The sequence below is a fragment of the Hypanus sabinus genome, chromosome 19 (assembly GCF_030144855.1).
Source record: "Hypanus sabinus isolate sHypSab1 chromosome 19, sHypSab1.hap1, whole genome shotgun sequence".
Taxonomy (NCBI): Eukaryota; Metazoa; Chordata; class Chondrichthyes; order Myliobatiformes; family Dasyatidae; genus Hypanus; species Hypanus sabinus.
In genome coordinates this window covers 49,939,892-49,952,573 of record NC_082724.1, presented here as the reverse complement: position 1 = coordinate 49,952,573, position 12,682 = coordinate 49,939,892, and the positions used below count along the sequence as shown (strand labels likewise).

The following is a 12,682-nucleotide window of genomic DNA, read 5'->3' as shown; positions in this document are numbered from 1 at the left end:
AATTGCAATAAAAAACTATCAAATCTAACCTCAAACTACAGGCAAGGTTTGTGATTCCTCAAAGGAAGCATTGATAGACAAAGTTAAACGTAAAGAGCTTTTAGATGTGGAAGAAGAAAACGTCCCCAGAATTCCCCCCACCTAACAAAATGTATCCACAAATGTTTAAAACCAGAGACTTGTACACTTGATTAACTATTTTCATTAAAATTTGGGCAATCACAGGTGCAGCATACAATGTGATGCAAATCAAAAAGGGTAAATAGAAGCCCGCAAAAAACAAAATTACACTCCCTTTTAGAAAGAAACATGATAGAAACTTTTCTTTGTAGTTTTTTGTGACAACAACATGCTAGGTTACTGGGTTGAATAAGAATAATTTTTCCCCAGATGTTATTTTAAAAAAATTGCTTCAGAAATCTGTATTGACAAGGCATTCACTTTAATCAGCTAACAAAAATCAATGCTGCCCTGGAATAATGTGACAGATCAATGATTTTAAGCTGAGCTATTCAATGCAGACTTTGATAGACTTTGATTATCCGTTTCACTCTTCATTTTATGACATTTTCCAGCTGGTTGAACTCCATACAATAGATTAAGGATGTTGGTTCATAAACCAAGTAAAGGAAAACACCATCCAACATCTATCAGCTGTTTTTCAAAAGTATTTATGAAAACAACCTGACAAAGCAAAGTACAAACATATTAAATTCCCAACTGCAAGTTGTATAAAAAGGAAAATCTACAAGATTACAAGGAAGGAGAACTAAGATTAACCAGCAGCTCATAAGCCATCACTCAGTCATTCATGTTTTGAAAGCCTGTCATTGTTAATAAGGCAGTTGACCTTGTGAAGGTGGTTGGGAGTTACTGTATAGTTCCAAGGATGATGGGAGAAACTCTGATACGCTCTGCATTCTTGGTATAGGCAAAGGTTATTAATCAACATCTGTGACGATTTTCCTTTGCACATAGCTGAGCTCCAGTGACAGGATTATTAATCCCTTGATGTTTATTAATAATTTTTACTAGGTCTTCTTGTGATGTTGCACTCAGTCAAATGTTGCATTGCAGTTGAATGCCACTCTAATTCAGGTTATTAATTCCTGTTCAGCTGTGATGAGGTCTAGTGAAAGCATCCCTGGCTAAACCAAAAATTGGGTAATGGCGAGCAAGTTATGTTGAGTGTCACTTAACAGCACAGTCAGGAGTACAATTTGTCACTTTGTTAATAATTCAGTAGATGAACCAAATGGTCTACTATAATTCTGACATCTTTGAAAGCTGATTTAATCTGAAAAAGGATCTAGTGCTTTCCTGGCATATATGACAAACTTCTCAGGCTTCCAACCAGGTACAGGTATCGATTATAACCAATGTTTTGATGACAAACTTTGCCATCTTCATCAGAGATTGTGCCTGGGCATGTCTAATCTGGTGGTATATATACCTCTGAAGTCCTTATCCAATTAGATTCCACTCTCCCATCTTGTTTTAATTTTCACTCCCAGCCATTTCTGCCATCTTCAAGCCTGATTGCTGGAAACCACAGTAAGCAAAACAGTTCTGAGTTGTCTTGCTGCTTATTTCTCGCCATAATCAATGAGAAAACTCACTGCTTTTTGAATACAAACAACTGACACGATTGGAAAAACTTAACAGATAGTGTCTTAACAGCTACGCAAATGCATGCATCTGATGCTGTTAGAAACTATTCAGCAATAGTCTTCTGTCCCAATTAAACGGCATAGAGTCCCAAAAAACGAAGGGAATCCTAGAAATTTTGTCTAAATTTCGTTGAGTTGTCCCAAATAAGTGGCTGTCCCAATTTATTAATGGCCCAATTAACTGGAATTCACTATGCAAGTAACTTAGTGCTCCTACTTGTTGCATGGTAGGAGTACCACATACACAATGTATGCTTATATGTAAATAGCAAACATATTCAAGTAGCTGTACCTTGTGACAGTAATGCTTTGTGAACCTTGTAGTCTCGAGGAAAATAATCTTTTCTGAAGAAATTTGAACAGAATAGATGAAAAGGTTATCAGGAGAATAGCATTCCTCAGGTTGTAACTATTTTTTCTCATGGTAGGTCTTTTAGATTTGTGTAATATAACACCCAAATTTAGTTACGTAGATGGTTTTCAAAATCGAGTGTAAACCATGATAGTATAATGAAAAATCCATATAATGAATTAATGAGCAACACAATTAAAAGTGTGTTATATAAAATCTTAAGAACAGTATTTTGGTTTAAATGTGGAAATATTTCCATAGGTGGTAAGGTTAATAGTATGAGACATAGGTTCATATATTTAACACAAGATCTAGATGGTTAGAGGTAAGAATTTGAGCAGTGAACTATGATCTCAAACTCTGAGATTTAATAATCTCTTTAGAAAGAAAAGTTTATTCATCTTAGAAGTAGCATTTCCAAGGCTGTGGGTGAGAAAGCAGTAGTGTGATACTATGTTGAATGGCTTTTCAGCCATTCTTCATACACTGATTCTGCCTTGTTTCTAAAGATAGTCTAACCATAAAAGCTAGAGAAAAGCAGCTGCACTATCAATCAGAGGAAATACTTAGTAATATTTAAGTGTAGACCCTTTAGTTTCTCAGTTTTGCTAGAAGGTTATGTAATCTTATTTCAGTCTTGCAACTTCCCTGTGCAACAGACTTGAACTTTTTGTCTCTACTGTTAGTCCTCATTGGTATTGGAGGCCAGTCATCAGTAAATCAAACGCAGGATTCTATTTTGTAACTTACTTAAGCCCATCACCCTACTGGGATATAGGGTGCTGTCAGCTCACCAGGTTCCCCTATCAGTGGGCTGTAATCATTGCAAGAAGTTGTTGGTTGGAGGGGATGATCAAGGTTTAAAAAGAGCTCCAGGCTTTTTAAGAACTTTTTGGCTGGCTGCAATTGTAAGGATCCCTTAGGCACATGGTAGTGGTCAATAAAAAGAAGTGAGGTATAAGCGGAGTGGACAGTTTTGGGTGGTCAGGCTTTGGCTCAAAAGGGTGGGGTGAGAACAAGTGCAGGCTAGACCTTAAGCTTGGAGAAGTTAGAGGCATATCAAGTGTAGGCAGGCAGTGGAATCCTCCTCCTGTGAGGTGTGGGATTTCAGGGTACCCAACAGACTCCTTGATGACTACAGGATGTGCATCCAACTGTAGCTATTGATTGACAAGGTCAGGGAGCTGGAGCTGATGTACTCGGGATCATCCAGAGGCTGAAAACCTTTTACTGAGGTGGTCACACCGAGAGTGCAGGCTTCAGATGGTAGATGGCTGACCACCGGGAGAATTGAGGGGAGTACACAGGGTTTGCTTGGCGACAATTTCTGTCAGCAGTAAGCCATGACGTGGGTTATCCCCCCACCCAGAGGTATCCAATCAAGCTACAGCAGCAGCCGCCAGGCCAGTGCCACTGTGTCCAACTCTGAGTCTCAGCAGGAAAGGGTAAAGTCAGGCAAAGCGATAGGAGGATGGAAATGAGATTCCATGACCATGAAAGAGATGGCAGGGTGGTGTTGCCTCCCAGGTGCTAGGGTCCGGGATGTCTCAAAGTGGTTGCAGAAGATTCTCAAGAGGGAGGGCGAGCTGCCAGAGTTTATGGTGCACGTTGGCACCAATGACAAGTAGAAAAGAGGAAGAGGTCCTGTGCAGTGAACACAGGAATTGGGGAAGAGGCTGAAGAGCAGGACCTTCAAGTTAGTAATCTATGGATTACTCCCAGCCCCATGTGCTGGTCAGGGCAGGAAGAGGACGATGGTGCAGATAAATGAGTGGCTGAGGAAGTTGTACATGGATTCTGATTTCTGGATCCTTGGGATCTCTTCTGGGGAAGGTATGACCTGTACAAAAAGAATGGGTTATACTTGAGCCTGATGGAGACTAATATCACAGTGGGCATGTTTGCGAGCACTGTTGGGGATGGCTTAAGCTAATTTGGTAGAGAAATAGGAGTGATAGGGCTGAGGATGGATCAGTTGATGTACAAGTCAATGCAGTGTGCAGTGAGGAAGGGCAGGCAGATGACAGGGCAAAGTTGCAGTCAGTGGGATGAGTTGAAATGTAACATAGGGGCATAATCGAAAAGGGTGATGAATAAAGGACTGAAAGTGTTATACTTGAATGCACGCATTATAAGTAGTAAGGTAGATGAACAAAGGAGAAAATCAGCAGATGCTGGAAATTTGAGCAATGCACATAGAATGCTGGAGAAACTCAGAAGGCCAGGCAGCATCTATGGAAAAAGTACAGGTGACATTTCAGGCCGAAACTCTGACTTGGAGTATTTATGAGCAGTTTTAGGGTCCCTTATCTAAGAAAGGATATAATAGCATTGAAGAGGATCCAGTGGAGGATCACAAGAATTATTCTCGGAATGGATAATGTATGAGGAGAGGTTGGCTCTGGGCCTGTACTGCTGGAGCTTAGCAGAATGTGAATGGAATCTCATTGATCTCTTATTTTTAAAAGCCTCAATAGAGTGGATATGGAGAGGATGTTTTTTTTATATAGTGTGTGAGTCTATGACCAGAGGGTACAGCTTTAGCAAAGATGAGGGACGTCCATTTAGAATGGATGAGGAATTTCTTTAGCCAGGCAGTGGTGAATCTGTGGAATTAACTGCCATGGATGGCTGTGGAGGCCAAATCATTCAATATATTTAAAGTGGAGGTTGGTAGTTTCCTGCTTAGGGTGTCAAAGGTTACAGGGAGAAGTCAGTAGGATGGGGTTGAGAGGGATAATAAATCCACCATGATAGAATGGTGGAGCTGACTCGATGGGCTGAATGACCTGATTCTGCTTCTATATTGTAGACTTGTGGTCTTAAGTTGTTCCCAGGTGTAGCTGATCATATATCCTTCCTTACTCGCGGATGGGGTGTTTGAAGGGATGGGGTTGCTAGTCCCATGCCCATTTCTTCCTTTCACAGCCGAGCTTGGGGCAGTCTATGGCAGAGTTTTTCTATTTCACTAAAGAGATAAAAAAAAAGTGTTTGTTGATGTATAGCTCTTGTACATGCTTCTACAGGTTTGGACCAAGTATGTATAATTTAACTATTCAAAATGCATTATTTAAATATAAAACATTTGATTGCTTACATTCTCGGAACAATTTACAGTGGCTAACTGATCCCCACACCTGTGAGATGCTGGAAGGGGTCCAGAACACCTTGAGGAAACCCACGTGTTTAGAGAGACAGCATGCAGACTCCACATGGACAGCACTGGAGGTTAGGATTGAATCTCGGTCTTTAGCACTGAGGCACCAGCTCTAGCTTAGACTTTTGCAATAAGTTTTCATATCCATTTAATGCATTGCATTTGACTTTCAGAATTGGATACTTTCTCAGTTAAGACTAGTTTTGTGTGTGGGCTCAGTTTATTGTATAGCATCAAGTATTACCACTACTGGGTTTCTACCCTGAGTTCGGTATACTTTGTGCCCTCAAGCATGGTTTTTATTTGTACCAAATACGTACAGTCTGCCCTCCTTATCCGCGAGTTCTGCATGTGTAAATTCAACCAACCGCGAATCGAGAAAACCCGGAAGTGCTCTTCCAGCAGTTGTTGTTCGAGCATGTACAGACTTTTTCTTGTCATTATACCCTAAACAATGCAGTATAACTATTTTACATAGCATTTACATTGTATTAGGTATTGTAAGTAACCTAGAGATGATTTAAAGTATACAGGAGGATGAGCATGGGTTATCATGGATCCGGATTTAAAAAAAAATTGGAAGTTCTCTTAAGTCAGAACAGGTCCATCCGGTATTACTTAGCGTCAGTTAGTCAAACATTTGACGTAGTACATAGTATATATTTTACCTTTCTATGCATATAAAATGCTTAAGAATGTATGTTCCTGGGCTCAGGAACGGAAGTTCCAGGGTTCGATCCATTGACAAATCACTCCCGAGTGCGCTCTTCGTCCGTGTTGGGTTGATGTGGAGGATCAAAAGCCCAAAACCCAATAACTAAACCACTGCATTGATTAGTAATAATTGTAGCTTTTATCGGGGCAGGGCCTTTTACACTTTATCCTTTAAAATTTTTCCGCACATTGACCAATGTAGCCTAACACTTTTCCAATGACCGATGGCGTTTCACCTCTTTCCGATCGCTTTAGTATTTCCACTTTATTTTCAATCGTGATCATAATTATTTTTGTGAACAGAAACACTGCGGATTTAGAGCTGCATCGGACCACCGCACTGAAACGGGTTAAATAAGGTCTGGGGTTCCGCTGGGTCCTAAGGTCCACCGGATTGAGACAGGTTGAATAAGGGACTTGAGCATCTGCGTTTTTGGTACCCGCGAGGGGTCCCGGAACCAATCCCTTGCGGATGAGGAGGATTGACTGTATAGGCGTTATATCATAAATTGTGGTTGTGGATGTGGACCCGGTTGGAGGAATTAGTGGATTCTGTCCCATTTAAGACATTTGTTTGGAGAGCTAAGGAAAACATACTTTTTGTAGAATAACTGACTTTCAGGTAGCACAACATTATTTAACACTGATCCATGACAAAAGACAGACTTGCATTGTTGTGGTATATTTCGCAACTTCAGGCATCCTAACATGTTTTGTAGATCACTGAAATGCAGGGAGTGCAGTTACCACACAAGCAAAGCAAAACTAGCTCATTTAGAGGTATAATGATGAGACAGTGCATTAATGTTGGTTGAGGGATGCATTCATAAAGATCCTGATACACTGATTTATTTGTGATAATCTTACCTGCGGTATACTAATTCTACTCGCCTCTATTAATTCCATTTTCCTCAGTGTGTTCATTCAAGTTCCTTTTCCTGCTTCCACCACCATCTTTGACAATTTATTCCAGTTCCCAATCACCTTTCTAAGATTGCATGTCCTTCAAACCTCCCGTGTCTCACCTTAAACCTCCTGTCTCTCACCTCAAACCTATACTCATTAGTTCTGGACACCCATATCATGGGAATTAGATTCTGACGCTCTACACTATCTATGCCTTCATTTTATATACTTACGTCAACTCTAAGATGACTTTTTGCTCTGTAAGGAAAACAGACCCAGTCCAGCCAGCCTCCAGAGAGCATGTTATTTAACTGCCAGCCATTTAAGCTTCTGCTATGAAGTTATGGATTGGATATTTCTGCTTGGAAATTGAATTCTGTCAGAAATTAAGAATGAAGATTTTTCTCTGGAAACTTCAATAAAAATTGCAATGTACAGCCAAGCAAATTTGCAGTGGACATAAATTTGTATTTTTCAACAATAATTTAATTTTTTTAACTATAAAGATTTTAATCATAGCATTGCATGTCAAGACATGACTGGTTTGAGAGGTTGCGTTAGAGAGCCTCTTTTTTTTCTCTCATCCCTTGGAACCTTTTATTTTGGTTACAAAAAGCTCTGATACTCCACAATCATATTATTTAGTTTTTTTAAAAATCTAGATTCTAGATGGTTCAACATCTGCCCCACCAGGTCATGTTTTCTGTGCACCCTTGAACACTCAGGATTCACTGGAAAATGTATGTAATATTTAGTAAAGTGTAAAACTTAAACATCTAGTGGTCTGGAAAGTCCACCAGTTTACCACCACTAAAGTCCCCAGAATATTGGATTGTAGAAGTTGTATAGATTCCATCGTTCTGGGAATTCCACCACTCTTCTGAGGAAGTACATTCCAGGTCATTAGAATTCACTGTGCCATTTTGTCTCCTTTTGTTCAAGCTTCCCTCAACTGTACTCCAAAGGGAAAATTCCACCCTTCTAAGTGTCTTTACTGTAGCCCATGCTGTCCTAGAAGAAACATTAGAGCTTGATATTTTTTCCCTGACCACCTGTGTCTTTTAGGCATTGTCTTGTCTAACTGATTTGTGTGGCAGTGCTACCAAATGAACGTGCTCCTTTCTTTGACAGGAGTATACACCAAGAATCACTAATGTTTGGTAGTATTATGTTCTATATTGCACTGTTTCAACTAAATTTGGTTGTGATTCTTGAAAGGTATCTATGCAAATAATTTTATTTGCAGTGTTAAATGTGTAATCTGTTCTCTTTTTCTTGTGTTAGCCACAGTATTCAAATCACTTATCTATTTCTTGTAATTTCTAGTCAGATGATAGTTGTGGATTTGATGTCATTCTATGACCAATATTTCCTGATCATCCACTTTGTCAATGGAGTATGACTTCCACATTTTTATAAGCTGCACTTTTTATCAATTTTGTGCCAGTTTCAATTCCAGTACTAATGCTATTTGGGAGTCACTACTTTTGTAAAACTTGCTTTCATTAATCTTCCACTCTTCTTGTCTAATCTTCAAATTTTGCACATCAATTTATTTTGGCTTGCCCTTTCCTATTTTAATTTCAAATTTTGTTCAGTTTCTTAGTCTTTTAGTCGCTGTTGACTAAATTTAAGTTTAATTGGCAACTTCCTCCTTTCGAGTATCATGAACTGAAATTCCTCAGTGTAACCATTTCCTCCCAGCATTGCATTGTATAATGGCTGCAACTTTGAACTCTAGTGTACTTCTGGAATCTTATTGATAGCAAGCTGAAATGGAAAAGAACTGAGGGAGATTTAATCTCATCTGTTTGATTGTTTTAGGGAGAGCAGAGGATGCAACGTGAAAGGTTACAAGTACAGTACAGTGGCATTGTGTTTCGTCTAGGTTGTGGAGAGCTCAATATGTTGATTGTTTATTTATTTCCATGGATGCAGCCTGACCTACTGAGTTTCTCTAGCATTCTGTGTATGTTACTTAGGAAAAGAGAGGAAAAGGAGGTTGATCTTAATGTTCAAAAGGAAACAAACTCATATTTGATGAAAGATTTCAAAGAATTTAAAGGAGATTAATTTGGATATCATTTGTACCCTTTTCTAGAGGGGTGCATGATGTCACTTGGAATTCTGGAAGTATTGGTCTTGATTTACACTTGGGTGTTCACTATCCTAAATGATGATTTTTCTATCGTGTCTATTCCTGTATATTGCAAATTGCTTTGTGAGCAGTTATAGAATAAAGTGCCTTTTTAAAAAAAAATCCAGAACTTCACAAAGCTCACATTAGCTTTATCAATAGTGAAGAGATTATTCTAAACCTTTAATTTATTTATATTCAATGGGCTTCAGCATGGCTTTAAAAAATTTTCTATTATTCCAAATTATACTCTGAGCACATTATGTGCCTTTTGTATATCAAGGCATTCAAAGTCATATTTCCGGATTTTTGAGCTTAAAATTTAGAATGATTGTTTACTGTGAAGAGTGGAATGTATGTTTATCATTTTGGAAAGGCAAAGCAGGAAATAGTTTTTTATTGGCATTGTAAATAGTACAAAGTATTTAATCGATCAGAAATGATGTGTTGCAATTTTTTATGTATAGGAAATGTTCATGTTATGGCTGTTTGGCTAATGTATATTTGTCTATAGAGAATTTTACCTATAATTTGCAAAAGTTTAAGGTATGGAATAAGATTCACACTCAAGGAATTTATGTGGAAATTTAAGTAAGTTGATCTTTTTTTCCAACTGATGCTTGTATGTACGTTGGTTACAGACAACTGTATCCTACAAATACACCCTCTGCTGCCCCCCTCCCCCAAATGCAATGGTCCCCTGTAATGAATTATAATCGGGTGTGGTTTATCATGTTAAGCCCAGATGTAATTTTTAATCATTCCTGTTCAAAATGTAACCAAAAGTTATCTGGGAACATTTGAATTCATTGAGAATTGTTGACTGCACTAAGGCCTTCCCCCGCTAAACCTAGCTGATGCCTATGAATTTAATTTTTAATTTGTTGATCACAAACAACATTTTGCAATGAGTTCTACTATTTCTTTCAGAAAGGCTTGAAATGATTAGTGTGATCATGGTAAATGATTTTGATTATTAAATTTTCATTTCCAGTGTGGTCAGTTCAGTGAAGATATGATTCCGACGGTTGGCTTCAATATGAGAAAGGTCACTAAAGGCAATGTTACAATAAAGGTATGTACTAAAATGGTTAACATATTGAACAATAGTACATTCATTTAACAACTTGCATTTGGAATGTACATTTGATAAATTTGTCCAGTGCTGCTGTTCACTTATTTTAAATTTCAAAACAAAATTGTGTAAGTTATTACTTGTGCAGCTCAGGTTGGTTTCTTTCCAAGCATTTATAAGCTTGGCCTTTGCAGAGTAATAAAATTTGTTGTCACGTGATAAAGACACCAGAGAGACGCAGCTAGTAGATATAAAAGTAGTCTTTTATTCAACCAAAAGAGCCATTCTCTGGAGGAAGAGTCCTGTTCGACCCAATTTTACATGACACTTTGTATGTTAAAGATCAAAGGACAATTCTATAGTTACAATGTTTCCTTTGAATTACATGTTTTCACACCGCCTTCTTTGCATCCACACTCCAGACACCCAAAATGAATGAAAATCTGCATTATCTTGTTTTCGATTAACCGATATCTACAGCTCCTGGAAGCTATTGTCCAAGGCTGCGTTTTAAATTTAATCTACAATACATGCTCAGATATAAAGGTTGGTTCCTGAAATGAGTTGCTGAAGTCAAAATTTGCTCTATACTTTAATTTCAGACTATGTTCTAAAAAAGTTAAATCAGTTTAAAATGTTCAGATTCTAATGTAAATTACTTCAACTTTACCCTGCTATACATACATTTAAAATAGATTTTAACTTCTATGTAACACCCATAACTTTTAGTGTTAAGAGTAGTTATGCCTTGGGGAAACATGAACCTACTTTCTTGCTTTACAATATGGTGAAATCATGAGAATGTTGCTGGATGATTGGAGCCTTGTACCAGTCTCAATTAGTTGGAGTAGATCATTTCATTTCAGGCATGCTTCTAGGTATCTAAAGTGAAATGCATTTGGGTAGCAGAATACATGGTTATTGAGTATTTCTACCTCTCTCATGTGCAACACAACTTTTCATTGCCTTATTTTTTTCTCTAGCTTACATAATAGTTTTCATGATGCTGTTTATAGATTTAGCCATTTATTGATGGATAAAGTCAATTATCTTTCAATTTCGTAAGAACCTAAATTATGAATTCCCAGTGTTTGATTTACATTTTGGCTTATAATATTGGCTTTGTAAATCAGAGACAGACAAAGCTATGTTTCATTATAGTAAATACTGCAGCACTTTCTGCATGAAATAGTGTACAAAAAATAGCCACAGTGCATTTTTGTTATAACATCTTGTTAATCAAATCATTTTCAAGAATGTATGTGTTCTGTTGATCACAGAATTACTGTACATGTAATATTTGAACACAGACTGGGTTGTCAGAATGTAATTGATATTTCTGGAGGGTATTGAGAGGAATGTAACAAAGGAGCTAAATGGAATTAAAAGGAAAGATGCTAAAGACTTGACTGGTCCACATTTCCACTATTCATTAAAATTAATAGGAAAACTGATTTTGATTTTTGGAGTAGAGGGATTAGTGATTCTGAAACTAGGGACAGATATTTGTAAGTCAGTTTTTTTTCCCTACCAAATTTCCAGATGTAACCTTGAATGTGTCAGTACAGCGAGGTACCCATACTGTGCTTACATCAATTGGGTAGTGAAGGCAACCACATCCATTTCATCAGTTCCTTGTGGGATTGGGCAGAAATTTCCAATATGAAATTACGTAGATTGGAATTTCCCCAAAGGTACTTCAAAAATGTGATTTAAAATTTACCTTTGATTTTTATCTTTTTACTTGGAAATAATACTTGTCTCCTGTGTTTGTAATTAGTTCCCTGCATTCACGATAGACTTCCATTTCATTGAACTGCTCAGGTGCTTATGAAAATATGAACATTTCATGAGAAATGTCATTCTCGGGCCCAGTGACAACAATATATATTCAAGTCAGGATTTTGTTTGACTTTGAGGGGAATGGAGGTACTTATGAAACTGCCAGTTATCACATCCTTCTGGGAGTTGGAAGATTGAGGTTTTCAAAGAAATTGCAAAGAAGTCTGGCAAATTAATGAATAAAATCTTGTTGAAGTTAAGCACTGGGGCCCCTCGAGTCCACTCCCCCTTTCAATCAATGGGGCCCATCGAGTCTGCTCCCCCTTTCAATCAATGGTCTTCATGGTTCATAGTGGGGATTGTTATGTTGATCAAACTTGGTGTTGAACTAAAACTGTTGAAGCTGTACTGTCACAAGAGGAGTGACCTCTGATTCCTTACTTGAAGCTTGTAGGTGATCATGAATACTGTGAGGCATTTGGGGTAAGTAACACTGCAGCATAGCCTTGCGAATTTGACTTTAGTGTAGTTGTTCATTGACAACAAATCAGGATGTCATTGCATTTGACAGAATGCTCAAGTGTAGTGGGAAAGCAGTAGATTCTTTTTGTGATGGTCGATGCCTGGTACTTGAGCATGAGTGCTTTGTTGGCCGGAGGGTAAAGGTTTGGTTTTGTATCTTACGATGATGCTCTGCTTTTAAGGAATTATAAATAGAACAGTGCTGCACTCATCAATGAATACCTTAATTTCTGACCTCTTCCTTTTATAAATATTTGCCTAGGGTATTTACAAATTTTTCTATAATCAGCATTATACCAAATTTACTTAAAATGGTTAATATAAACTAAATATAGGACTTGTGTAGGCTAAACATTTTTGCAAAAAA

At 37.9% G+C, this 12,682-nt stretch overlaps 1 protein-coding gene across 1 annotated transcript in view; it reads left to right on the top strand.

Annotated features, from left to right (window-relative positions):
* Positions 1-12,682, top strand: part of LOC132377909 (ADP-ribosylation factor-like protein 8B-A) — a 50,468-nt gene that overhangs the window by 13,231 nt on the left and 24,555 nt on the right. The window contains exon 2 of the mRNA XM_059944376.1: positions 9,931-10,011. Coding sequence (XP_059800359.1) covers positions 9,931-10,011 — 81 coding nt within the window. The remainder of the gene's footprint in view (positions 1-9,930; positions 10,012-12,682) is intronic.